Raw genomic sequence first — 25,823 nt, forward strand, 5'->3', positions numbered from 1 at the left:
ACAGCTAATAAGATCTAGAGTGGCCTGAGAGCTGGAGGCAGGTGAATGACTTCTCAGACCTGTCCTTCACCCCCCAAAGACCTTCCTCACTAGCAACACCTGAGGGAGGTGGCTATAATGGGCGTAACATATCCATGTGGCATCTTTTCCTTGACCACCCCCTTCTAGTACGCCTCACAGGAACCAAGTATGCCTGTGGAAGAGGAGGCTGCGGTGCCTGTACTGTGATGGTGTCCAAGCATGACCCAGTGTCTGCAAAGATAAGGTATCCTACCCAGAAGCTCAGAGGCCAGAAGTGGCCTTTGTTTCTTTGCCAGGCTTGTATTCTCATCCCAGAGCAGAAGATCCCTAAGATCTCATGATTCTAACCCTTTCTAGATCTTCAACCCCTCTGAAAATCTGATAAAAGCTCTGAGCCCCCTACTCAGAAGGTACATAAACTAATTATATTTTGCACACACTTTCAGGAAGATTACAGACATCCTAAGGCCCATCTATGCATCCCAGGTTAAGAAACCCCAATTTAGGCAAATCATTCACTTTACAGATGAAGAAACTGAAGCTTAAAGAGATGAAGTGACTTGTTCAAAGTCATACAAGGTTGTAGATCAAGGACTTGAACCCACATTTTCTGGCTCTGAAGATAATGCCTCTTCTGCTGGGCTGGACCAACCCTGCAGAGCAGAGACCTGGCTCATGGTTGCATCCTTTAATTAAGAGCTGGATTCCAGGATTTGGGCTGCTCCCAGATCCACTAGCCCCCAAAAATCAAGAAATGGTCTCAGAACACATTCCATTCCACTGTTGAATGAACTTATCCAAAGAGTTTTAAATTAACAAGCAAAAGAAAAAAAATCTCAAATGTAGACATAAAAGACGTAAGTATGCCTTCAATTTGTTATGGGGTCAATAGCCTAATGAATACTAGTTGAGGTCCAATTATACTCCTGGTAACTTGAATCCACTCCCATTGTGTCCAGGGCCAAGTAAATCTGTTCTGGACTTAGAAAGTTTTTCTGAGGGGCACCTGGGTGGCTTAGTCAGTTGAGTGTCTGACTCTTGATTTTGGCTCAGGTTATGATTTCATCGTTATGGGATCGAGCCCTAAGTCAGGCTCCTAGATGAGCATGGAACCTGCTTGGGATTCCCTCTCTCTCTTTCTCTCTCTGCTTTTCGCTATCTCTCTCTCTCTCTCTCTCTCTCTCTCTCTCTCTCTCCTTCCCTCTCTCCCTCTCTCTCTTTCAAAATAAATAAATGTTAAAAAGGTTTTTTTAATTTTTCTGAAGTTCAGAATGCCCAAGTTCCCTCTAAGAATCCCCAATTCTTACAGATAGTACAGGGTCAGCAGAGAGGATTCTAAACTCATCCTCCCTGTCTCCCCTTCAGTTCCCCATCCCTGAGGCTGAATGATAGGCTTGGTTTTTTGTTTTGTTTTCTTTTGTTTTTTTTTGTTTTTTTGATGTCCTTCTTGCTTCCCAAAAGGGAAGAACTGTGTTACACTCCTTGATTTTCCTTTTATTCCTCATATGAAGACACTTCTCCATTACTGCATGTCTGGTGCCCATCTGCTCTCTGTATGGGGCTGCTGTCACCACTGTAGAAGGTATTGGAAGTATCAACACCAGGCTTCACCCTGTGCAGGTAAGAGCACGTTGTAATGTTCTCATTCTTAACTTTTTCTTTTTAACCAACACAGTGTTGACTGTGCTGCCTGGAGCTTCTAGGTTGTGATCAGGTAAGTAGAAGCTTTGGATGCATATTGATCAAGATAATAACATCTAAGTGATTTAGAGAAAGCTGGAAATCCATCCACATTTTATTAGATGGTCATCTTTTTTCTTACTTTTTCCACTTGAATGATAAGCAGGATTATCAAAACATTGATTAATAACTATGTGACTATAGGCTGGAATAAATATTGTACAAAAGATATTATTCATAGGCTAAAATGTCAGAGGCAAACAAGATAAAACTCAGGATTATTCCCTGTGGCATAGGAGGTCTTAGGAGTAAAATTAGAACCAAGGCTGACTATACCAGACCACAAACACAATCATTTTTTTAAGTTTGTTTATTTATTTTGAGAGAGAGTAAGAGCACATAGGGGAGGGGCAGAAAGAGAGGGAGAGAGAGAATCCCAAGCAGACTTGTGTCCCAATCCTGACAGGGGCTTGATCCAAATGAACCATGAGATCATGACCTGAGCTGAAATCAAGAGTTGAACACTTAACCAACTGAGACACCCAGGTGCCCCTCTCCAAATTTTACTTGAAGCTGGGACACAGAGGCTGGTTTTAAGAGAACTGTCACATGCATTGACAGAAAACACACTGACTCCTCTGTCATTGTCACAAAGAATGGAGACAAAGAATTGGAAAATCATAGGTCCAGATCCACCAATACTACAAGTCCTTCCAGGCAGGAGGAGCCCAGAGGGTCTCTGGGTTTCAAAACATGAGAATCAATTCCAGGAAAGGTCAACAAAGGCAAAGGACCCAGCAGAATTTACTAGACTATCTAGGGAGATCAGAGAGGATTACACTCTGAAATCTAGATCAGGGCTTCCCAAATTTTAATGTGTAAAGAATCATCTGGGAACTTGTTAAAAATACAGATTCTGAGTCAGGAAGTTTGGAGCAGAGGCCTGAGGTTTTGCACTTCCTGCAAGCTCCCAGGTGGAACAAACACCACTGGTCCGTAGGCTACACTTTAAATAGCAAGCATCTAGGACACAGACCAAAACCTTGTATCTTTGAAAGTAGAACTCCTTTTGAGCCAACACAAAAGAACTTAAAGAAGTAAAGTGAGGCCAACAGTAAATAGTCTCCAAAGTAATCAAAATGAGGCAGCTCCATGGTCAGAATTAAGCTGGGCAAAATGTAGAGGTGTTCAAGAAAATTGTTTTTGAAACTTAAACATACTTTCCTTGTAATTACTGATTTCTGGAGAATTCTCACTCTAGGAATGGAAGCTGCACACTGCTAATTCCCAGTTAGAAGTATCTGAGCATCTGAGCTTGAGAGATGATTGTGATGATAGAATATGGCTTCCGAGTCACTTCCACCAGAGCAGCATAGGAAAGGGGACGCTGGCCATCTCTGGGCAAGAGGAGGAGTGCACTGCTTAGGGACTGGTTTTGACCGTGATAAGAGAGGTACCAGGTGTGGACCTCGGTGAGGGGTGCTGACAGCAGAAAGCCTGTGACCATGCATGTGTCCTTCTAGGAGAGGATCGCCAGGAGCCACGGCACCCAGTGCGGATTCTGCACCCCTGGGATGGTGATGTCCATGTACACACTGCTTAGGAACCACCTACAGCCTTCAGAGGAGCAGCTCATGGAAGCCCTGGGGGGTAGGTCTGACATGGAAAAAACCCACCACCTGCCTCAGGCCAGGTGGGAAATATGCCCCAGGCTCTTCCAGCCCTCTCACAAGTCATCCCAGCCCTGCTCAGGGAACCCCCTGGTTGTTTCTAAAGTAGCTACAACTCACCCAGGAGCAGGGAAGAATGGCAGAGCACTTGTTGGAGAAGCCTGCATGGAACACACTGTGTGTGGATCACACACCCGTATTGACACCTCAGTTCTCTATCCAGTGACTTATTTGTCTGCCTTCATTAGGGCTGCCAAAACAAAGTACCACCAACTAGGTGCATTAAAACAACAGGAATTTATTCTTTCAAAGTTCTAGAGGCTACAAGTCTGAAAACAAGGTGTCAGCAGGATTGTGCTCCCTCTGAAGGCTCTAGGGGAAGGTTCTTCCTTGCCTCTTCTTTGCTTCTGCTGTTTGACAGCCATCCTGGTATTCCTTGACTTACGGATGCATCACAGTCTAGTCCCTGCCTCTGTCTTCTCATGGCCTTCTCCCCTGTGTGTCTGTGTCCAAATTTTCTTTTATAATGACCCCTGTCACTAGATTAGGACCCATCCTTTATATATATATATTTTTATATATATATTTATTTATATATATATTTATATATATATATATATATATATAAATATATATATATGAAATTTATTGTCAAATTGGTTTCCATACAACACCCAGTGCTTATCCCAACAGGTGCCCTCCTCAATACCCATCACCCACTTTCCCCTCCCTCCCACCCCCCATCAACCCTCATTTTATTCTCAGTTTTTAAGAGTCTCATGGTTTGCCTCCTTCCCTCTCTGTAACTTTTTCCCTCTCCCCCTCCCCCATGGTCTTCTGTTAAGTTTCTCAGGATCCACTAAGAGTGAAAACATATGGTATCTGTCTTTCTCTGTATGACTTATTTCACTTAGCATAACACTCTCCAGTTCCATCCATGTTGCTACAAATGGCCAGATTTCATTCTTTCTCATTGCCAAGCAGTATTCCATTGTATATATAAACCACATTTCTTTATCCATTCGTCAGTTGATGGACACTTAGGCTCTTTCCATAAATTGGCTCTATGCATCAGCACTCCTGTATCACTTGGGTAAATTCCTAGCAGTGCTAAAGTCATAGGGTAGATCTATTTTAAATTTTTTGAGGAATCTCCACAGTTTTCCAGAGCGGCTGCACCAGTTTGCATTCCCACCAACAGTGCCAGAGGGTTCTTGTTTCTCCACATCCTTTCCAGCATCTATAGTCTCCTGATTTGTTCATTTTAGCCACTCTGACTGGCATGAGGTGGTATCTGAGTGTGGTTTTGATTTGTATTTCCCTGATGAGGAGTGACGTTGAACATCTTTTCATGTGCCTGTTGGCCATTCGGATGTCTTCTTTAGAGAAGCGTCTATTCATGTTTTCTGCCCATTTCTTCCCTGGATTATTTGTTTTTTGGGTGTGGAGTTTGGTGAGTTCTTTATAGATTTTGGATACTAGACCTTTGTCCGATATGTCATTTGCAAATATCTTTTCCCATTCAATTGGTTGCCTTTTAGTTTTGTTGATTGTTTCCTTTGCAATGCAGAAGTTTTTTATCTTGATGCAGTCCCAATAGTTCATTTTTGCTTTTAAATCCCTTGCCTTTGGAGATGTGTCAAGTAAGAAATTTCTGCAGCTGAGGTCAGAGAGGTTTTTTTCCTGCTTTCTCCTCTAGGGTTTTGATGGTTTCCTGTCTCACATTCAGATCCTTCATCCATTTTGAGTTTATTTTTGTGAATAGTGCAAGAAAGTGGTCTTGTTTCATTCTTCTACATGTTGCTGTCTAGTTCTCCCAGCACTATTTGTTGAAGAGACTGTCTTTTTTCCATTGGATGTTCTTTCCTGCTTTGTCAAAGATTAGTTAGCCATACTTTTGTGGGTCCAATTCTGGAGTCTCTATTCCATTCCATTGGTCTATGTGTCTGTTTTGTGCCAATACCATGCTGTCTTGATGATTACAGCTCTGTAGTAGAGGCTAAAGTCTGGGATTGTGATGCCTCCCACTTTGGTCTTCTTCAATATTACTTTGGCTATTCGGGGTCTTTTGTGGTTCCATACAAATTTTAGGAGTGCTTGTTCTAGCTTCAAGAAGAATGCTGGTGCAATTTTGATTGGGATTGTATTGAATGTGTAGATTGCTTTGGGTAGTATTGACATTTTAACAATATTTATTCTTCCAATCCATGAGTACAGAATATTTTTCTGTTTCTTTGTATCTTCTTCAATTTCCTTCATAAGCTTTCTATAGTTTTCAGCATACAGGTCTTTTACATCTTTGGTTAGGTTTATTCCTAGGTATTTTATGATTCTTGGTGCAATTGTGAATGGGATAAGTTTCTTTATTTGTCTTTCTGTTGCTTTGTTATTAGTGTATAAGAATGCAACCAATTTCTGTACATTAATTTTGTATCCTGCGACTTTGCTGAATTCATGTATCAGTTCTAGCAGACTTTTGGTGGAGTCTATTGGGTTTTCCATGTGTAATGTAATGTCATCTGCAAAAAGTGAAAGCTTGACTTCATCTTTACCAATTTTGATGGGTTAGAGCGCATCCTAATCCAGTATGACCTCAATTTAACTTGAGTATATCTGCAGAGGTCCTATTTCCAAATAAGGTCACATTCACATGTTCCAGATGTTAGAACCTCAACATATCTTTTTTGGGGGACACATTTCAACCCATAATAGAGCCCTTCACATATTGAAAGGATGCTTTAGAATTTGCAATGCATTTAAGTTACTAAAGAAAAGTACATATTGATCAATAAGCACCATTTTCAGGTGTCAACAATTCCCTAAACAAGTCACCTGTTTAATGTATAGATTCTTAGATTGATACCTGAAGGGGGAGCACAGACATACTCCCTAATCTGCCATTTGCTGGCAGTTGCTTCCTTTACTCTTCCTTTACTCTTTTTGTCCCATTATAGAAAATCATATAGTACATTAGAAATGGCCTATATTTTCTTGTTTTAGGATCCCCTGTATCTTACACAGATACATGTTGAATGAATGAATAAACTAATAGATGGATGCAAGTGAGCTCACCAGACGATCATCTTTAGGGCAGAGAATAAAACTAGAATTGAAGTAGTGGGAAGGTTCATATTCTAAGAAGAGAAAAAGGATTGAATAGTCTGGCAGATATTTAAACACTCTAAAAAAAAAAACCCTAAGTCAGTTTTAATTTTCAAATGAAACCAGTTAAAATAAAGCCTACTGATAAGCATGCTTCTTCTCTGATTAGGTAATCTATGCCGCTGTACTGGATATCGGCCAATTCTCGAAAGTGGAAGGACCTTCTGTGTGGTGAGTAGGTGACATCCTACAGAGCAAGAATGACAGGGAGAGCTGGTCAAGCCTGCGAATACAGGGGTTGAGTTGTTTAGATCATCTAAGCAGACTATTAGGGAGACCAAGTGAGTTTGTTCCAACTGACTCACAAGAATTTTAGCTATTTGTTAAGGACAGGGTGAAAGTTATACCACATTTGATGTTCCAAAACCCACCACAGAGGGAGGTCAGGTGATCTAACCAGGCATCCAGATATCTTCTACGAATAGTTAAACAAGGCATCAGGCAGGACATGTAGGAGGGCTCCAGCAAACCCAAAGAGACAAGCAAAGGTATGAAATTTGCTTTGGGGAGACAAGGTTAGTTCCAAGAGTCCAGATTGGCTAGGAAAGTGTGAGCAAGTAAAGAAGCCGAATATGTAGAGTAGAATCCAAAATTCACCTCAAGTACAAGAGCACAGGAAGTTTCCTTTACAAAAGATACTTCACTGAGTATCAAGATCAAATAAGAAATCATGGGCAAAGCATGTAGCAAAGTCATGGGGGGCACTTAGTTGCTACTGTTATTGAGGATGCTGTTGAGGCAGGATGGAATTGGGCAGTACTGCCCTTATACCCAAGCAAGAGGGATTCCACATTTGGGAGGGCCCCTTGCTGGTCCTCCTCCAGCCATTCTCAGGAAGCAATGGAGCCAAGGGGACTTGTTCAGTTGGACCCTTCACACCCTTTTCTAGACCATGCTCCAGATATGGTTTCGACCCCATTCCTCGGCCTGACACCAGTCTCTTCCTGAACCCATCTTTCTAGAGCAGATCATAACAGCCAGCACATACACCCCTAGGTCAAAGGGTAGCCAACAACTGGTTGTTTCTGGAGGGTGTGGACAGAGCTGGGGCATTCAGGCCAGAATGCTCACACAGGTGTTTGAGTCCCCTCAGTACAAAAGGGTGGGAAGAGGAGGGCAGTAGGCCAAGGCCAGAGTGTCCATTTATACTCTTGCACTAGATCCACAAATAGTAGGGGTGGGCCTAGAAGTGGACCAGCAGGCTTGTCCCTCTTCCCAGAGCCAGGCAGGTCCCCGGTATGTGCATGTCCCAGACTTTTTTATTTCTTTAATTTAATTTATTTTTTTAATTTACATCCAAGTTAGTAAACATGTCCCAGACTTATAATGCCACATGGGGGAGCCAAAGTTGAAGAGCTAAGAAATAAATGAATGCTTACAAACCCATCAAACTGCTGGTGTAAGTGAAACACTTGTGAAATATGAATAAAGGAAGTTAAAGGAAACTGCTCTCCCTCTGGAGTATGGATGTTATTCACTTTCCCAGGCATAGACTCTGGGGATAAAGGCAAAAATGTGGTTGGACACCCACCCTGTAGCCAACTGGCTACAGGGTGTTTAATGGGTGAAAGAAACTGGGCCCCAGTGGGAATACCCAAGACTCCTCTCTACCAGGCCAAGAGAAGACTGACTATTTCTGTTGTCATTGATTCATGGCCCATTGTGGGCACTCTCAGAGCTCTAACTAAGAGAGGAAGCTCTGGTCACTGGGCCCAGCTGGTTTTGCTTCTTAGTCAGAGTTAGGAAGATGGTGGCAGCCTGAGGCATTTGGGGGAGAGAACTGGGATATCTGGAAGAAAGTATTTTCCTAGATACTGAGGAAAAATTATTTAAGGTAGAAGACACAAGAGGTAAGTTTGGAGGAAATGGGAAATGAAGGAACCAGTAAATGGAAACCTGCTTTAAAGTAAAGTCAGCAATTGTCCATTCATTCCCAGTCAGTCCCATGCAGATCCCAAAGGTATGGAAGACCTAATTCCAAAATAGTTTTTTTTTCATATTTTTTCTTTTCTTTTTCTTTTGTTTTAAACGTCCTTATATAAATGATAACACTCAGTATTGTTGAATCGTATATATACTAGAGAATGGATAAATCATCATTGCCCCAAAAGGCATCATATCAATTAATTCTACTACTAGGAATTCACCTATAAAAAAAATTCAGAGATGTATACATAGCTGTCCATGTAATGAACAGAAATGTTCATTATGTTATTTACAGTTATACAATGTAGGAAAAAATCTAAGTGTATAACACTTTGCTGTATAATGATACAGCAAAAGATTCACAACACAAATGAATAAATAAACATATAAATGGGGGCACCTGGGTGGCTTAGTCAGTTGAGCATCTGATTCTTGATTTCAGCTCAGGTCATGATCCCAGGGTTGTGGTATCAAGCCCCAAGTTAGGCTCCGCACTGAACATAGCGCCTGCTTAAGATCCTCTCTCTCCCTCCCTCTGCCCCTCCCCCTGCCTCAAATTAAAAAAAATAAATAAATAATAATAATAATAAAAAGTTTTTCATCTCAAGGCATTTCACTGTCCTAGGAGTCAACTGACTGTCAAAAGAAAAGAACAGGAAAATGCTGCTTGGATCTGGAAGGAAATGATTCTTCCTCACTCAGCAGGGAAAGTGACGTGAGTCTCTGTCTGTTGTGTCCTCTCTGGGAGTATTGCTAAATATTGGCCTAGTGTTACTGTGCTTGTGAGTTTTGATGGTCATTCTCTGCATCACATTCAAATCTCCAAAGAACATGCACTAATCAATCACTTTTCATTTGGGAACCCAGTAATGAGGTGATTGAAAATCAGGCTCTGATTTTGCCCTTCAGTCTCTGAAAGAATCAAACAATAAAACATAAACCTACTCAGACAAGAGCAAACAGACCTGCCCCAACTATGATGAGTCCCATCCTTGGGTGGAAAAGGGTTTTTGTGACTGACCTGACTCAGGCAGAGCTGTCCTCTATCACTGTGTCCCCCTTTGTAGAGAGAGGGCACTGCAACCTCAGCAGGAGAGCCTGTCCAAAGTCACATGGTGAGTTCATGATTAGCACAGCTGGGAAGTCCAGCCTGAAATACTGCAGTCTCTGGCTTTGCTCTCTGAGAGATACTAGTTTTCAGAAGACCCTGCTAAGTTCTTACAGGAATTACTTACAGAAGTTAGAATAAGGATAAAATAGAGTCTGCTCCCTGTAGACAAGGAAATATGAGAGAACAGAGTTATCCTTAAATGAAACTGAGCCCATCATCCCCCTGCTGTACCTATTTCTATCCTGCACACCTACCTAGTTCCCATTCTTGACCTCCCACTGCCACCTCATTTTGGTCTGAAGAAGGTGTGCAATGGAATAGAGGGTTTTTGCCAAAGAAGGCCGGCTGTACCCCCCACAACCACTTCACAGAGGACCAGTGCACCTCAGAGAGCTCAATACATTTTAAAGTCTGATTCTCGATTTTGTGGCCCAGGAAGTCAATCTGGGCAATGATTGGGCTCTGGGGGCCACCTGATTTACTTTAACCAAACTCGAAGAACATGATATTTAAACTGGAGTGTGCCCTAATATACATTTACAGAAACGCAATCCTAAAATGGATCTTATGGTCACTGAGCCGCATGCTTTTTCCTTTTGGGAAAACACACACAGAAAGCACATTATAATGAGGTTGCTTGGTGAGCATGGATGCAGAGCAATTGGATAATCTTAAGGGTAATATCACAGAATACCCCTCTCTTCCACCAGGGTAGACCAGCTGGATGGCAGATGTCTGTCCCATGACTCTCCCTTCTCTTAAATCTATGTTAATATCTTCCATTACTAAGTCCTGGCCTAACACCTGGTTAGAGAAACTTTAATTCCTCAGATCTGATTCATTATGTTTGTTTTACATTTTCATTCTCACACACTATCTTATTTCTAGGTTTTAGAGATGTATCACATTATTGCCCCCTCTTCAGGAATGTTTTCTAGGAATAAGTGTTTCCAAAGCTAAAGCAGATCTCTTCCAGACAACATTAGAGTTTGGGTAACTTTTCACTGTGCTTTAGGTATCCTTATTGGTAAAAATGGAAATGATAGTTTACTTTATTTCTAAAATTGTTGCAAGGACTAAACAAATTATTAAAATACATAAAAGCACTTGGAATGTAACACCCTGTAAATGTTACCTATTATTATTAAAATTAGTGGGGGCAGTGTTTATGCCTAGGCATGCATGTCTAGAGTCATTTTTATTTAAACTTCAGGACTTCTCAGAACCTTTAGCATTTTGAATCCTGACTTGACAGGTGACAGAACAATGTCTGGGGCACAGTGGAGATGAGGTCCCAAACTTATTAACCTCTGATAGTTTCTTATAGATTGCCTTGGTGTTTCACAGGGTACTCTTTAAACTACTTCAGAGAATATTCTTTGCCTTAGTATCATATCAGTGGTAGAGTATTTCTCTTACAATAAGATTTTATTTAAAACATTTATTTGGTTTGGGGCACCTGGCCGGCTCAGTTGGTATAGCATGCAACTCTTGATCTTAGGGTTGTGAGTTCAAACTCCACATTGAGTGTAGAGATTATTTAAAAATAAAAATCTTTTTTTAAATGTTTATTTTTGAGAGAGAGAGAGAGACAGAACATGAGCAGGGGAGGGGCAGAGAGAGAGATGGAGACACAGAATCTGAAACAGGCTCCAGGCTCCAAGCTCTCAACAGAGTCCAATGCAGGGCTTGAACCCACAAACCACGAGATCATGACCTGAGCTGAAGTCTGATGCTCAACCAACTGAGCCACCCAGGTGCCCCTAAAAATAAAAATCTTTAAAAAAAAAAAACCACTTTTATTTGGTTTGAACTATTTCCCATTACTCCCGCATTAGGAGAGTAGGAAAGTTATTACTATGTTCATTTTGCCCAATTATTGTAAAGAATTACAACAGTTTCCAGTTTAGCTGTGCTGACAAGGCCATCTTCTGCCCTTTATACAGATTTGCACAGACTTATTTGTGGAAGAGGAGTTCCAGCCCTTGGACCCTACCCAGGAGCTCATATTTCCCCCAGAACTCTTGGTAAGATGAGTTGAGTGCTTTATGTGTTTGTATAAATGTCACTGGTTATAAACTCAGTTTTATAAAACCACCCTTTCCTTCCTATGAAGTTGTCAAACTGTGGAAATATTTGATCACATCAAGAAGTCTGTCCTCACCCAGCTCATCAACCCTCCCTAGCTAATGCCCTTGACACGCTCACTGAAGCCTCAGCAAAGTCTTTTTTTTTTTTTAATGATTCCATCATTATTGTCATCGTTGTCATCTGCAATGTCCTTGTTGACTCTTCCAAGTCATCCAGCTTTGCTCAGCTTCTACCTTGGTCTTCCAGCCACTCCAGTACATTGAATCCAAGGAGCACTTCCAGCCCTCCCTATGCCTTACCTTTCCTTCTATCAGCATCTCTCTTTCCTCTCTGGCATCCAGTGGTCCCATTCTATAAAATACTTATTTCTGAAGGGGTTCTGAAAGAGGTGTCCATTCATTCATTCATTCATTCATTCAACAAACTTCAATCATCCAGCAACATGCCAGGTACTGTTCTAGGTACTGAATCGACAGACAGCAAGGAATAAAACAAACACAAAAACCTACCTTCAAGCAGTTGTAATCTGGTAGGAGAGGCAGATAATAAGCAAGATAATAGAAAGAGATACAGTGTGTTAGCCAGTGAGAAGGGTTAAGAAGGGAAAAGATAAAGCAGAAAAGGGGGATTGGATACGGGCCAGAGAAGATTTCTCCGAAAAAGTTTCAAAACTTTGAAAAAAGTTCTAACGGAAGTGAGGGAGCAGCCTCAGTGACATGTGGGGGAAAAGCAGTCTGGGCAGTGCAGACACCAAGTGAAAGGTGCCAAGTTTAGGAGAACACCTGCTACAGTCAAGGGAGAGAGCAGGGTCCAGCCTGGCTGAAGCACAGTGAATGAGATCAGAAAGGCACTGGGAAGCAAACCATGAGGACTTAGGCTACTTGGCTTTTACCCTATGAGAAATGAGAAATGATTAGGGAGGTTGGACAGGGGAGGGGCAAGTTCCTATTAATGTTGTAATGGGATCTGGGATCATTCTGGCTGCTGGGATGGGAATAGCCTGCTGAGAAGCACAGGAAGGAGCAGTAAGTGGGGAAGGGATGGAGGGAGAAAAAGAGAATCCCAAGCCAACTCCACGCTCCACACAGAGCCCAATGGAGGGCCCCATCCCACAACTGTGAGATCACAACCTGAGCCAAAATCAAAGTGCCCCTCAGAAAAACAAAACAAAAAAGGACAAGATAAATGATAAAAAACAAAAAACAAAAAACCTCAGGGCCTGTGGGCAGTTCAGTCAGTTAAGCATCAGACTCTTGATTTAGGCTCAGGTCATGGTCCCAGGGTCATGAGATATCGAGCCCCGTGCCAGGCTCTGGGCTGACAACTCGAGCTTAGTCAAAGTGCTAATGCTATCCTGAGAGATGGAGGCCTGCATGTAGGTGGTGAGAAGAGAGTCAATTCTGGATATAGCTTGAAGGAGAGCCAATGAGATTTGCTGCTGACTGTGATATGGTGTGTGGGAGAGAGACAGACTGTCTCTGGGAAGAGACTGACTCTGACACTTTGGGCAGCTGGAAAGGTGAGTGGCCATTTACAGAGAAGGGGAACAGCTCAGGAAGAATAGGGCATTTTTTTGGTGGGGGTTCCTTTTTGGGAGCTTCAAAAAGAAGGGGATATGAGGAGCTCATTTTGGGATATGTTAAATCTGAGATGCCTATTAGACATCTGAGAGGAGACATCAAGTTCTCATTCAGATATATGAGTTTGGATTTCAGAGTAAGAGTCAAGGCTGAAAATACTAATTTAGGAGCATTAGTATAATTATGATTTTTAAGGCCATGATACTAAATTATGTTCAATTAATCTATACTGAATTGTCATTGACAGGTGCCAGCTTATATTGTCACCTGCCTACAAAGAGCTATATATCAAAAGTCTTAAGTTAAAGGAGTAAATATCTATTTATGGAAGTTCAGGCATTAGTCAGTGTGTGTAGTGAGTATCTTCTTAGTCAAGTGGACTTCAGGACTCCTGAAATCTCTCTGGAGGAATATACCTCCACTTGGATCTCACATAAGCCAGGATGGCAGGTGTGCGCATGTACATCCACATTTTCATTTGCACCTAGAGAATGGCAAAGAACCCAGAAAAACAAACCCTGACCTTCCATGGAGAGAGGGTTACCTGGATCTCCCCTGGCACCCTCAAGGATCTCCTGGAGCTGAAAGCAAAACATCCTGAGGCCCCTCTCATCTTGGGCAACACTTCACTGGGTGAGTGATTACAGCATTTTTCCTCTCACTGCCAAGCTGGTCCTCCTGTCCCCTACTTTGCTCTCAGTCTATAAAAACTACTTTTTAAGGATAAAAGCCTCAACCTTTATAATAAAAATAATATAATAGTATATTATAAAACATATATAATATACCATTGTATATCATATGATATGATTATCTAATTATATAATTTTGTACCCTGGGAGTATGCAGCATGACCCCCTGAGGTATGGGGAAAAAATATTAGAGGGTATTTTGGGTTTTTTGTTTTTGTTTTTATTTTGAGAGAGAGAGAGAGAGAGAGAGAGAGTGCATGAGCCAGGGAGAGGGGCAGAGGAAGAGAGGGAGAATCTTAAGCAGGCTCCATGCTTAGTGTGGAGCCCAATGTGGGGCTCCATCCCATGACCCTGGGATCATGACCCCGGGATCATGACCCCAGGTGAAATCAAGAGTCAGACTCAATTGACTGAGCCACCCAGGCACCCTGAGGGTTTTTTTCTTTTTTATCATTTAATTTATCTTGTCATTTTTTATTTTGCTTTTGTTAAATAGTGAGTAGATATAATGGAAGTCTGTAAAATATGCATGGGTACATTAACAGTGCACACCCAGTTACCAGCTACACCCAGTTTAAGAATGAGCACTTTACCAAGAACTTTGAAGGCCCGGGAGCCCTCCCAAACCACATCCCCTTCCCTTCCCTTCCTCTCAGAAGCACTCATTAGTCTGAATGTGGTAGTGGTCAGTCACTTTCTTGTATTTACAATTTTACCACATATATTTGAGCCTTTAAGCAATATGTCATTTACCTTAGCATATTTTTGAACTTCACATAGAGTGACATAGTGTCATTCTTCAATTTGCTTTGTTTGTTCAACATTCTTGGCCTGAGATACACTCATAGTGTTGCAGGTAACTGCTAGACTCCATTGTGTAACTACATATAATTTGCTCCTCCATTCTACTATTGAAGGACATGGAGCGATTTCCAAGTTTTGCCTATTATTAATATTCTTTTTTTATTATTAAGTTTTTTATTTTAATTCTAGTATGGTCAATATACAGTGTTATATTAGTTTCAGGTGTGCAATATAGTGATTCAGCAATTCTATACATTAGTCAGTGCTCATCATGAGAAGTGTACTCTAATCCCTTTCACTTATTTCACCTCCCCCCGCCCCCCAGCCACCTCCCCTTTGGTAACCATCAGTTTGTTCTCTATAGTTAAGAGTCTGTTTCTTGGTTTGTCTCTCTATTTTTTTCCTTTGCTCATTTGTTGTTTTTTTTCTTAAATTCCACATATGAATGAAATCTTATGGTATTTGTCTTTCTCTGACAAACTTATTTCGTTTAGTATAATGCTGTCTAGCTACCTCCATGTCATTGAAAATGGCAAAATTTCACTCTTTTTGATAGCTGAGTAATATTCCAGAGAGACAGAGAGTGTGTGTGTGTGTGTGTGTGTGTGTGTGTGTGTGTGCGCACGTGTGCGCGTCTCTGTGTGTGTGTCTGTGTGTCACGTCTTCTTTATCCATTCATCAATTGGTGGACACTTGGGCCGTTTCTGTAATTTGGCTATTGTAGATAATGCTGCAATAAACATAGGGGTGCATGTATCCCTTTGAATTAGTGTATTTGGGAGGTAAATTTCCAGTGGTGTGATTCCTAGATCATAGGAAAATTCTATTTTTAACTTTTTGAGGATGCTGCATACTGTTTTCTACAGTGGCTGCACCAGTTTTCATTCCCATCAGCAGTGCACAAGGGTTCCTTTTTCTACACATCCTCACCAATACTTGCTATTTCTTGTGTTGTTAATTTTAGCCATTCTGACAGGTGTGAGGTGGTATCTCGCTGTAGTTTTTTTTTTTATTTTTTTTTCAACGTTTATTTATTTTGGGGACAGAGAGAGACAGAGCATGAACGGGGGAGGGGCAGAGAGAGAGGGAGACACAGAATCAGAAACAGGCTCCAGGCTCTGAGCCATCAGTCCAGAGCCTGACGCGGGGCTGGAACTCATGGACCGCGAGATCGTGACCTGGCTGAAGTTGGACGCTTAACCGACTGCGCCACCCAGGCGCCCCTCGCTGTAGTTTTAATTTACATTTCCTTGATGATGAGTTATGCTGAACATCTTTTTGTGTGTCTGTTGGCAATCTATGTGTCTTATTTGGAGAAATGTCTGTTCATGTTTTCTGCCCACTTTTAATTGGATTATTTGGTTTTTGGCTATACACTTGCATAAGTTCTTTATTTTGGATAGTAACAATTTATCGGATATGTCATTTGCAAATATCTTCTACCATTCAGTAGGTTGCCTTTTAGTTTTCTTGATTGTTTCTTTTGCTGTGAAGAAGACTTTATTTTGATGTAGTCCCAATAGCTTATTTTGGCTTTTATTTCCCTTGCCTCATGAGACATCTAGAAAAATGTTGCTACAGTCAATGTCAGAGACATTACTGCCTGTGCCCTCTTCAAGGATTTTATGGTTTCAGGTCTCACATTTAGGTCTTTAATCCATATTGAGTTTGGTTTTATGTATGGTATAAGAAGTGGTCCAATTTCATTCTTTTGCATGTAGCTGTCCAGTTTTTCCAAAACTGTCTTTTTTCCCATTGGATATTCTTTCCTCCTTTGTTGAAGATTAATTGACTAAACACTTGTGGGTTTATTTCTGGTTTTCTATTCTGTTCCATTGACCTATATGTCTATTTTTATGCCAGTACCATATTGTTTTGATTATTACAGTTTTGTAATATAACTTGGAGTCTAGAATTGTGATACCTCCAGATTTGCTTTTCTTCATGAAAATTGTTTTGGCTATTTTTGGGTCTTTGGTGGTTCCATACAAATTTTAGGATAGTTTGTTCCAGTTCTGTGAAAAATGGTGTTGGTATTTTGGTTTTTGGCTATTGAGTTGTATAAGTTCTTTATTTGAGATACTAACACTTTTGATGGAGATTGCATTCAATCTGTAGATTGCTTTCAGTAATGTAGAGATTTTAGCAATATTTGTTCTTCCAACCCATGAACATGGAATATCTTTCCATTTTTCTATGTTATCTTGAATTTCTTTCATTAAAATTTTATAGTTTTCAAAGTACAGGTCTTTCATCTCTTTGTTTAAGTTTATTCCTAGATATTTTATTGTTTTTGATGCAATTGTAAATGGGATTTTCTTAATTTCACTTTCTGCAGCTTGATTATTAGTACATAGGAATGCAACAGATTTCTGTACATTGATTTTATATACTACAACTTTACTGAATTCATTTATCCATTCTATGATTTGGGGGTGGGGATTAGTTTTTAGGATTTCCTGTATATAGTATAACATCATCTGCAAATAATGAAAGCTTTACTTCTTCCTTACTAATTTGGATGCATTTTATTTCTTTTTGTTGTCTAATTGCTATGGTTATGACTTCCAGTACTATGTTAAATAAAAGAAGTAAAAGTGGACATCCCTGTCTTATTCCTGACCTTAGGGAAAAGTTTTCAGTTTTTCTCCATTGAGTATGATATTAGCTGTGGGTTTTTCATATAAAGCCTTTATTATATTGTGGTATGTTCCCTCCAACCCTACTTTGTCAAGAGTTTTTATTATGAATGGATGTTGTACTTTGTCAAATGTTTTTTCTGCATCTATTGAAATGATCCTATGGTTTTTGTTTTTTCTCTTATTGATGTGATGTATCAGGTTTATTGATTTGCAAATATTGAATCACCTTGCATCCCAGGAATAAATCCCACTTGATTGTGGTGAATTATTATTTTTTTTAATGTACTATTGGATTCAGTTTGCTAGTATGTTGTTGAGGATTATTGCATCTATGTTCATCAGTGATGTTGGCCTATAGTTCTTTTTCTCAGTAGTGTCTTTATCTGGTTTGCTATCAGGGTGATACTGGCCTCACAGAACGAATTTGGAAGTTTTCCTTCTTCTTCTATTTTTTAAAATAGTTTGAGAAGAATAGGTATTAAGTGTTTGGTAGGGATGCCTGGGTGGTTCAGTCAGTTGAGCATCTGACTCTTGATTTCAGTCAAGTCATGATCCCAGAATGATAGGATCAAACCCTGCATCAGGCTCTGTGCTGAGCACGAAACCTGCTTAAAATTCTCTCCCTCTGTCCCTCTCCCCTGCTCATGCGTTTTCTCTCTCTCTCTCTCTCTCTCTCTCTCTCTCTCTCTTTCTTTAAAAAGAAAAAAAACTAACTTAAAAAAATTTTTGGTAGAATTCACCCATAAGGCCATCTGGCCCTAGACTTTTGTTTATTGGGAGTTTTTTTTATTACTGATTCAATTTCATTGCTGGTAATCAATGTGTTCAAATTTTCTATTTCTTCCTGCTTCAGTTTTAGTAGATTATATGTTTCTTATGGTGAATATTCATATATGTTATATGTTTCTTAGGATGAATATTCTTATATATGTCTCCTGGTGTCAATGTGCAAAAGCTTTCTAAGAACCTCCCATCCATTTTATTTTCTGGTTTTATAAACATATAATGAATGTATAAATAAGTAAATACATGTACTGGGAGAACATCCCTATAAATTTACTTTGCAGGAAATATGGCCATTGCTTTCATATTTATACACATTTATTACCAATTAAAAAATGGTATCTGAATATTTTTATGAGAAATTTTCAGTACCAAAAAAAAGGCATATTCTCTTTCCTAAATCTGTCTAATACATATATATTTATTTATTTACTTTTCAGGACCTGCAATGAAATCTCAAGGACGTGTTCACCCAATTCTCCTCTCTCCTGCTAGGATTTCTGAGCTCAGTATGGTATTTAAAACAAGTGATGGTGAGTTCCTGATGTTCTTAGTAAAGCATTAGTGAACCAATCCCTGCACTAAACTTACACTTACCAAGTAGTCTGAAACCTCCTCATACATTTGTCTTGTCTGGCCTATTTCTAGCTCTTCATCATTTTTCTGATGTGATATAATATCCCATCCATAAAACCTTGCCATCAAAAGCTTTGCAGAATATGAGGTATTCAGATGATATTATTCAAGACCTTCTAGTCACATGCAGGATTCTTGCCTATAAAATGTTATGTGACCAAAAGACAATAAATTTGCAGTGTAATTTTGATGGGAAGACAGTGAGAGAACTAGTGCCATCCATCGGTTGAACAGTCAATTCCTAGGAGGGAGGATGCTTGCAGAAAGTGGGAGAAATATCATCAGGCACTCAAATGCTACTTGTTTCATATGGACAATGGCAAGAGGTAAAATGAGACAAAGACCTGTCCAGGTAAACACCTCTAGTCACTTACAACATCCTTCAGGGCCCACTACCTGCCAATACTACTACATCAGGCAAGGTGGTACTCACAAAGTAGTAAGAAAGCATGCAGGACTTTGCCTTCTTTTACAAGGAACCTTATTTCACTCCTCTCCTCATCCCCCAGACCTCCTAGCATGTAAGTACATGCATATAAGTGCTCAATTCAATGACTGACAAATGAAGAGTGGGAAAAAAATGAATGAATGGGTGGACCAGGAACTTGAGTTTGGGATGCAGTGGTAGTAATGACTTTCTTAACTTAGACAACAAGGAGTTAGAACTGAAAGTTTGAGTCAAGACTTACTGGCCATTGTGTGCCTGTGGGCATCACTGGTAAGCAGGGCAGGGGACCTACCTTGGGTGTATCACTGCCATCTAGGAGTCCCGCCTTCCTGGCTTCTAACCATCATCAGCCAAACTTAGACTGTGCTGCAGACCAGCAAGCATGCCCTTCCCTGACCTCACCCCACCCATTTGCAAGGGGAGGAACCCTTCCTGGTTTTGCCTAGCACTGCAGCCTCACAGCTTCAGGTTTGGGACAGTTCAAGTAGCACCCCTAAATGTCACTCAGAAAATGAGGGGAATGTGCTTAGACTCACTCAAAATCTTGGTGAAGGCAGAAGGGAAAGAAGAGGGAGAGCAGCATGGGTGGGTTGGGAGCAGAGGTGACCAGTACAAACAGAAGGTTAAGACAGGAAAACCCTTCCCTGACCTTCACCCCAGGCATCATTTAACCCACCACTTTCAAACTTCTCTGTCCACAGCCCTGTCCTCAAAAAAATCTGAAATAGAGTAAGTAAATGAAAATAAGATGCTCTGTTTGAAGGAAAGGGGAGACTTCTCACCATCCCTCTGTCTCCAGGCCCCTGTGTCTATGCCTGAGAGACCCCTTCAGAGCACAATTCATATCCCTCAGTGTAACCGCAGTCCCTCATCTCAGGAATTCCTCATGAGGAAGCCAAGATGCAAAAGGAAAGTAAACTTGCCCAAGGTCCCTGAACTGGCTGGTGGCCAGGTCACCAAGCCACATATCTCCCATTTCCAATTCAGAACCCTTTCCGTTAGCACCCTTCCTCATCCTCCAGGCCCACCCCAGGGCCTGTCCAATTGGTTGTTCAAATGAACTGCTCAGTTTGGATCTGCAAACAAAGTAGAGCCAGATTCTGAAATCTGAGGAAACAGTATGCCTTCCTCAAGCCCTCTTAAAATTAAAGTGTGAGTACCCTCTAGTGGCAGAATGTTCCTTCAGGAATATTTCTCTGGATTCTTGAACTTTTCCTAAGGCCCAGAAGAATGCAGGACACTGGTGAGGGAAGGGTACATTGGAGCCAGGTGTGTGTGTGTGTGTGTGTGTGTGTGTGTGTTTCCCCTCCCAGAACCCCCTCCCACAGGAGTTAAATCTCTGTGACAGCTTATGTTTGTTTAAATTTTGCATGCTAATCCATATCACATACATGTTTGACTTAGTGTACATTTTTTCCCTCAAAATCTTTAGTATATTAAATGCTCCAGAAAATCCCTGCATCTTTATCCCATAGACCCATGAACTCTGAAAAGCATGAAGTTAAAACAAAACCCACATTCTCAGAATCAAAGTTAAAGCTCTTTCCAACTACTGGAATATAAGCTAGGTGTTATGACCAAAGATGTAGTAAAATACGAATAGTACAGTAAATACAATTTTCTCAGTGCAGCTATGCTATGGCTCGCCCAAAGCCAGGGGGTAATGTGAGCAGTGGAATCAGAGCAGAGCAGACAGCTAGACTTTTACTCTCCCCTGGGGCTGAACTGCCCTATTTTACCTACATCAAATAAAAGATGGTTGTGCTGGTCTGTATGATGCTTCTGACCTATAAATAAATAAATAAATAAAGTCTTTTTGTTTTTGACTTCTTCCCTACTAATAAGGCTCTGGGTCTATTAGGTAGGAGGAATTGTATGACAGGAATCAAACTTGATCTTCTCAGTGCTCCTGTGAGCAAAAGTATGGCCAGGATTTTTGCAGAAGTTAAAGACCAACCTCCGGTGGACCCTGTGGTGAGAGGAAGCAGCAGACCATCGCTGATGGGTCTGGGATGGGCTCCTATGTTGCAGAGTGCCTTTTATGAAACACTGGGCCGCAATAGGGTAAGGACTCTAGGTTGAGACATTCCAGGAAGGAGTAGCAGTTTAGTTACCTTCAGGCAAGATTTGCCTAGTATAAGGATAATAAAGAACAGAGAGTAGTTTCCCTAATCAATTAGGTTGGCTGTGATTATTGAAGTCACAGGTATGTTATGTGTTATGTGGGTATGTTAGCAAAGGTGGGGGAAGTATTGTGCCAAGTACATTTTTAATATTGATAAAATATAAAGCTATATGGGAGGGTAAAATATTCTCAAAGATTAATCTACAAGAGAAAACTCAAAGCATAGCCTGTGACATTATGAAAACAGACTAACTGCAATTAGAACCCAGCCCTGGAAGTGATGTCCAATCAGACTGTACGTGAGAGCAACTCATTCTACAAACCTGAGGAAGTAAAGGATTAATTTCAGAAGGCCAACTAAGTGATCTCCTGATGACTTGGGTGATTGCTTCACTTCAAAGATTGATCTGAACTTTTTTCATACCTATTGTGGGGAAACCCCAGAGCTGGTGCTAGTATCCTGCCTATACTCACAAGTATGCCTGCAACACCTGTTAATTTTTAATTACTTCCTTTTTCAGGTGGCACATAGCATTGCCCCAATCCTTCTGGATGCTTTCCCATTGCTTCTGCTTTTCTGGCCCCTCCCTGGGGACTCCCAATGTCCTGAGACCCAATAATACCCAAAATAATACTTGGGGAAGCTCTTCCCAGAGGCTGTGTTCATTCTGATTACCTGGTGCCCCTCCTGTAAAAGATTTAGAGTCTCAAGGCTACCTATAGAGGTGGAAATCAGCAGTCAAAGCATTATTAATTATAGACAATGATCTGGGCAATTGAAAGACCTTTGCAATTATTTTAATGCCGTCAGATTTATTCCCCTTAATCACAAAACAGCTTTGCATAGCTTCACTGTGGTTAGTTGGGGGGGGGGGAGGGGTCAAGGAAAGCTCTAGTAGAGTCTGCCACCTGCTACTTGTCACTGTCATTCCTTCTCTCTAGCCTCTCTTTCCTTGCATTTGTCCAAAGGAGAGTATAGACCAGCCCAGGACTCCTAATCCTGGCTGCACAGAATTACTGGGGAGACTTTGAAAGAACCCCATCCAGAGATTCTGATTTAATTGATCTGGGAGTAGAGTATCGGTGCTGTTTTAAGTTCCCAGTGATTCTCTGTACAGCCAGTGTGGAGAGCCAATGTACCAACTGTACACTAAGGCCCAGCACCAGGATTATAATTCAGTTGCTTCTCCAATGTCACCTAAAAAAACTTTTCTTTTCTAGGACTGACAATAGGTGCTGGCTGCAGTCTGGCCCAAGTGAAGGACATTTTGGCTGAGCAAGTTTCCGAACTCCCAGAGGAGAAAACTCAGACATACCGAGCCCTCCTAAAGCACCTGAAGAGTCTGGCAGGACAGCAGATCCGGAATATGGCAGTATGTCCTCTGGGCCAATCATTGGGCACACTGCACCTATTTCTTTTCTTTTTTTTTTTTTAAGTTTATTTTGAGAGAGAGAGAGAGGAAGGGCAGAGAGGGAGAGAGATAATCCCAAGCAGGCTCCGTGCTATTAGTGCAGAGCCCGATGCGGGGCTTGAACTCACAAACCACGAGATCATGGCCTGAGCCGAGAACAAGAGTTGGACATTTAACCAACTGAGCCATCCAGGTGTCCCTACACCTATTTCTTAAGCTCACTGAAATGTTAAAATAAGCACTGGCAGAATCATTGTGCAAAAAGGTCTCAGCAGATTGAAACAACAGGCACAATAAATAAATGTTTAATATTTAACAAACATTATTAAAAATATATTTAAAAAACGACTCTAAATCAAGTTCAGTAGAATAGCCAAGTGACAATGTAGGTGGGAGAAAAGGAGATCACAGTTTTGCTCATTTCATGATAAGAATGTCAAAGAAACTAATTTAGTTTTAGGCTGTATTAACAGAAGTATAATACCTAACATAAAGAGGGTAGCTTTCTCTACTCCATACTGTTCAGACCACAGCTAGAGAATAATGTACAGATCTGGGAAGCACACTTTGAAGTCTGGCCGGTTTTGACCTCAGAAGAAAGCAAAAGAGACATAGGTTTTCAAAATATGCATGCTCCCTCTTCTACATACCCCAAATGGTGTGTTAGAGATCCTTGGCATATGAGGAATCAGGGGAAGAGACAGTTCCATGAAAAAACTCTTCAAATGTTTCCAAAATGTTCTCTGTTCCTGTTAAGAACTCTGACAACTTGCAGCCTGGCAAGGAGATCATGGCAGGAGAGTAAGGGCTTGGAAACCACATCAGAAAGAGGAATGGTGGGGGTTGGGGCAGTCAGAGAGACCATGAGAGCTGCCTTCAAATATTTTTTTAAGTTTATTCAAAGGCAGAGAGAGAGAGAGGGAGAGAGAGAATCCCAAGTAGGCTCCTCTCTGTCAGTATGGAGCCTAATGCAGGGCTCGAACTCACAAACCATGAGATCATGACCTGAGCTGAAATCAAGAGTCTGATGCTTAACTGACTAAGCCACCCAGACCCCCTGCCTTCAAATACTTATAGACTCATGAAGACAGATGTGATTTATTTGATATAACCACAAAGGGTAGAGGTAGAAGTATGACTGATAGGGGAAAGTCCAGGGAGACAGAATTCAACTCAGTGGAAACAAGAACTTTAAAATCAAGCTGTTGATAGAGAATCGGGGATTCCCTGTCTTCACCCATGTTCCAGCCCAGCCCTCAGCAACCAAGATTGTCACTGTAGATTCCATCACTATGTGGGGAGGAGAGTATTAGGTTGAATGGCCATTTTCCTCCCAAGGTCTGAGATGTTATAGGCTCAACCAGATCTAAGAAGGGGCAACTGTCTCTCAGATGCCCAGAACCCCAACACACCTGTATGAAGTCTGGCCATTTCAGGGGCAGAGTTAGATGTGGCTGAGGTCCTATGTACCCAAGGCAGGACGGCATCTTTGTAGCTGATACCACAGCCATCTGTGCTGTGACCAAGGCTGAGTAGGGGGTGGTTCAGAATGGGCCACGGAGACCCATTGTTTAGGTTGGAATCCCAGTCCTGCCCCTTCCTAGCTGGGACACCATGGTCAAATTTCATCATTTCTCTTTGCTGAGTATCTTCAGCTGAAAAATGGAGACAATGGCATCAGTCTCACTGGGTTAAAAAAAAGTAAGTAAATGTGTGTAAAGAAGTAGAACATACCACAGGGTGCCTGGGTGGCGCAGTCGGTTAAGCATCCGACTTCAGCCAGGTCACGATCTCGCGGTCCGTGAGTTCGAGCCCCGCGTCGGGCTCTGGGCTGATGGCTTAGAGCCTGGAGCCTGTTTCCGATTCTGTGTCTCCCTCTCTCTCTGCCCCTCCCCCGTTCATGCTCTGTCTCTCTCTGTCCCAAAAATAAATAAACGTTGAAAAAAAAATTTTTTTTTAAAAAGAAGTAGAACATACCAAATGCTGTGTGAGTGTTGGTTACTATCAGTTCCTGTCCCATCCAAAGTAGTGGGTGAGAGGTTCCTTCCAGACTGTCTGAATGGAGTCTCTCTACCAAGAGGACCAAGATCCCTTGTGACACTTTCACTACAAGAGGACCTTAAGCAGGTGCCTGTGGGGCCTAGGATCTGAGGAATAGAATGACCAAGGCAATAACTCTTTCTTTTTAGTCCTTAGGGGGACATGTTATAAGCCGACATTGCTATTCGGATCTGAATCCAATTTTGGTTGTGGGCAATGCTACCCTCAATCTGATATCAGAAGGTAAGCTACCCCAGAACATTCTAGATTGCACCTAAGATTTTTTGTCTTTCTTTTTAAGGAATTGGTATAAGTCAGAGCGCTGATCTCTGGCTCTTAATCCACCATGGGAAGCTCAGGCTCCTAGAGGAAGACACACTGACACAAGGGAGTGGCTAGTGCTTCCTTCTGGCACCACTGCCGATGTACACACAACATTCACCCCACCATAGCCGTGCGACAGCCAGGGGTGGTGTGCAGAGGCTGAGGTGAAGGCTGTCTGCTGTCTGAGGACTGTTGTCTACTCTCCTTCATTCCTACTCCCCTCAGTTGCTGTGTGAGAAGCCACAAGTCTGGGGAAGACACACAACAAACACCATGGGCCCTCTAGGGACAGAAGGAAGACAATGATGAATTTTACATGCTGGCTGAAAGGATCATTCCCTGGGACTGCTCCATGCAACACTACCCTTGTCTTCCTGGAAACACTCAGCTCTCTCCCTGCCTCCACTGCTCCAAGAATGCTGACGTACCCCTTTACTGGGCACTAACTGTATGCCAGGCTGTATTGGACATCTTATACACAGCATGACTAGTCCAACCAACCACCCAGCTGTCACTTGTAGAGACAGGCACAGGATGGGAACCATCATCTGCATCAGGCTCCCTCTCCAGGGCCTCTGGCTCTCCCTCCCATCACTTCTCCTGGTCCTTCACCCATAACCCATCAAATATACACTCCTTCTGTCCCTCCCACTTGGCCAGCCAGTCATTTACCCCT

The 25,823-nt window shown here is 41.6% G+C and overlaps 1 protein-coding gene across 1 annotated transcript in view; it reads left to right on the plus strand.

The window, feature by feature from the left end:
• The window catches only part of LOC122481631 (aldehyde oxidase 2), an 87,253-nt gene that overhangs the window by 3,588 nt on the left and 57,842 nt on the right, over nucleotides 1-25,823 (plus strand). Inside the window, exons 3-12 of the mRNA XM_043577434.1 lie at nucleotides 169-265; nucleotides 1,533-1,641; nucleotides 3,225-3,351; nucleotides 6,643-6,704; nucleotides 9,085-9,174; nucleotides 11,517-11,597; nucleotides 13,730-13,874; nucleotides 18,603-18,695; nucleotides 22,593-22,744; nucleotides 24,973-25,066. Of these exons, the coding sequence (XP_043433369.1) occupies nucleotides 169-265; nucleotides 1,533-1,641; nucleotides 3,225-3,351; nucleotides 6,643-6,704; nucleotides 9,085-9,174; nucleotides 11,517-11,597; nucleotides 13,730-13,874; nucleotides 18,603-18,695; nucleotides 22,593-22,744; nucleotides 24,973-25,066 (1,050 nt within the window). The remainder of the gene's footprint in view (nucleotides 1-168; nucleotides 266-1,532; nucleotides 1,642-3,224; nucleotides 3,352-6,642; nucleotides 6,705-9,084; nucleotides 9,175-11,516; nucleotides 11,598-13,729; nucleotides 13,875-18,602; nucleotides 18,696-22,592; nucleotides 22,745-24,972; nucleotides 25,067-25,823) is intronic.

The sequence above is a fragment of the Prionailurus bengalensis genome, chromosome C1 (assembly GCF_016509475.1).
Source record: "Prionailurus bengalensis isolate Pbe53 chromosome C1, Fcat_Pben_1.1_paternal_pri, whole genome shotgun sequence".
In the NCBI taxonomy this organism is placed as follows: domain Eukaryota; kingdom Metazoa; phylum Chordata; class Mammalia; order Carnivora; family Felidae; genus Prionailurus; species Prionailurus bengalensis.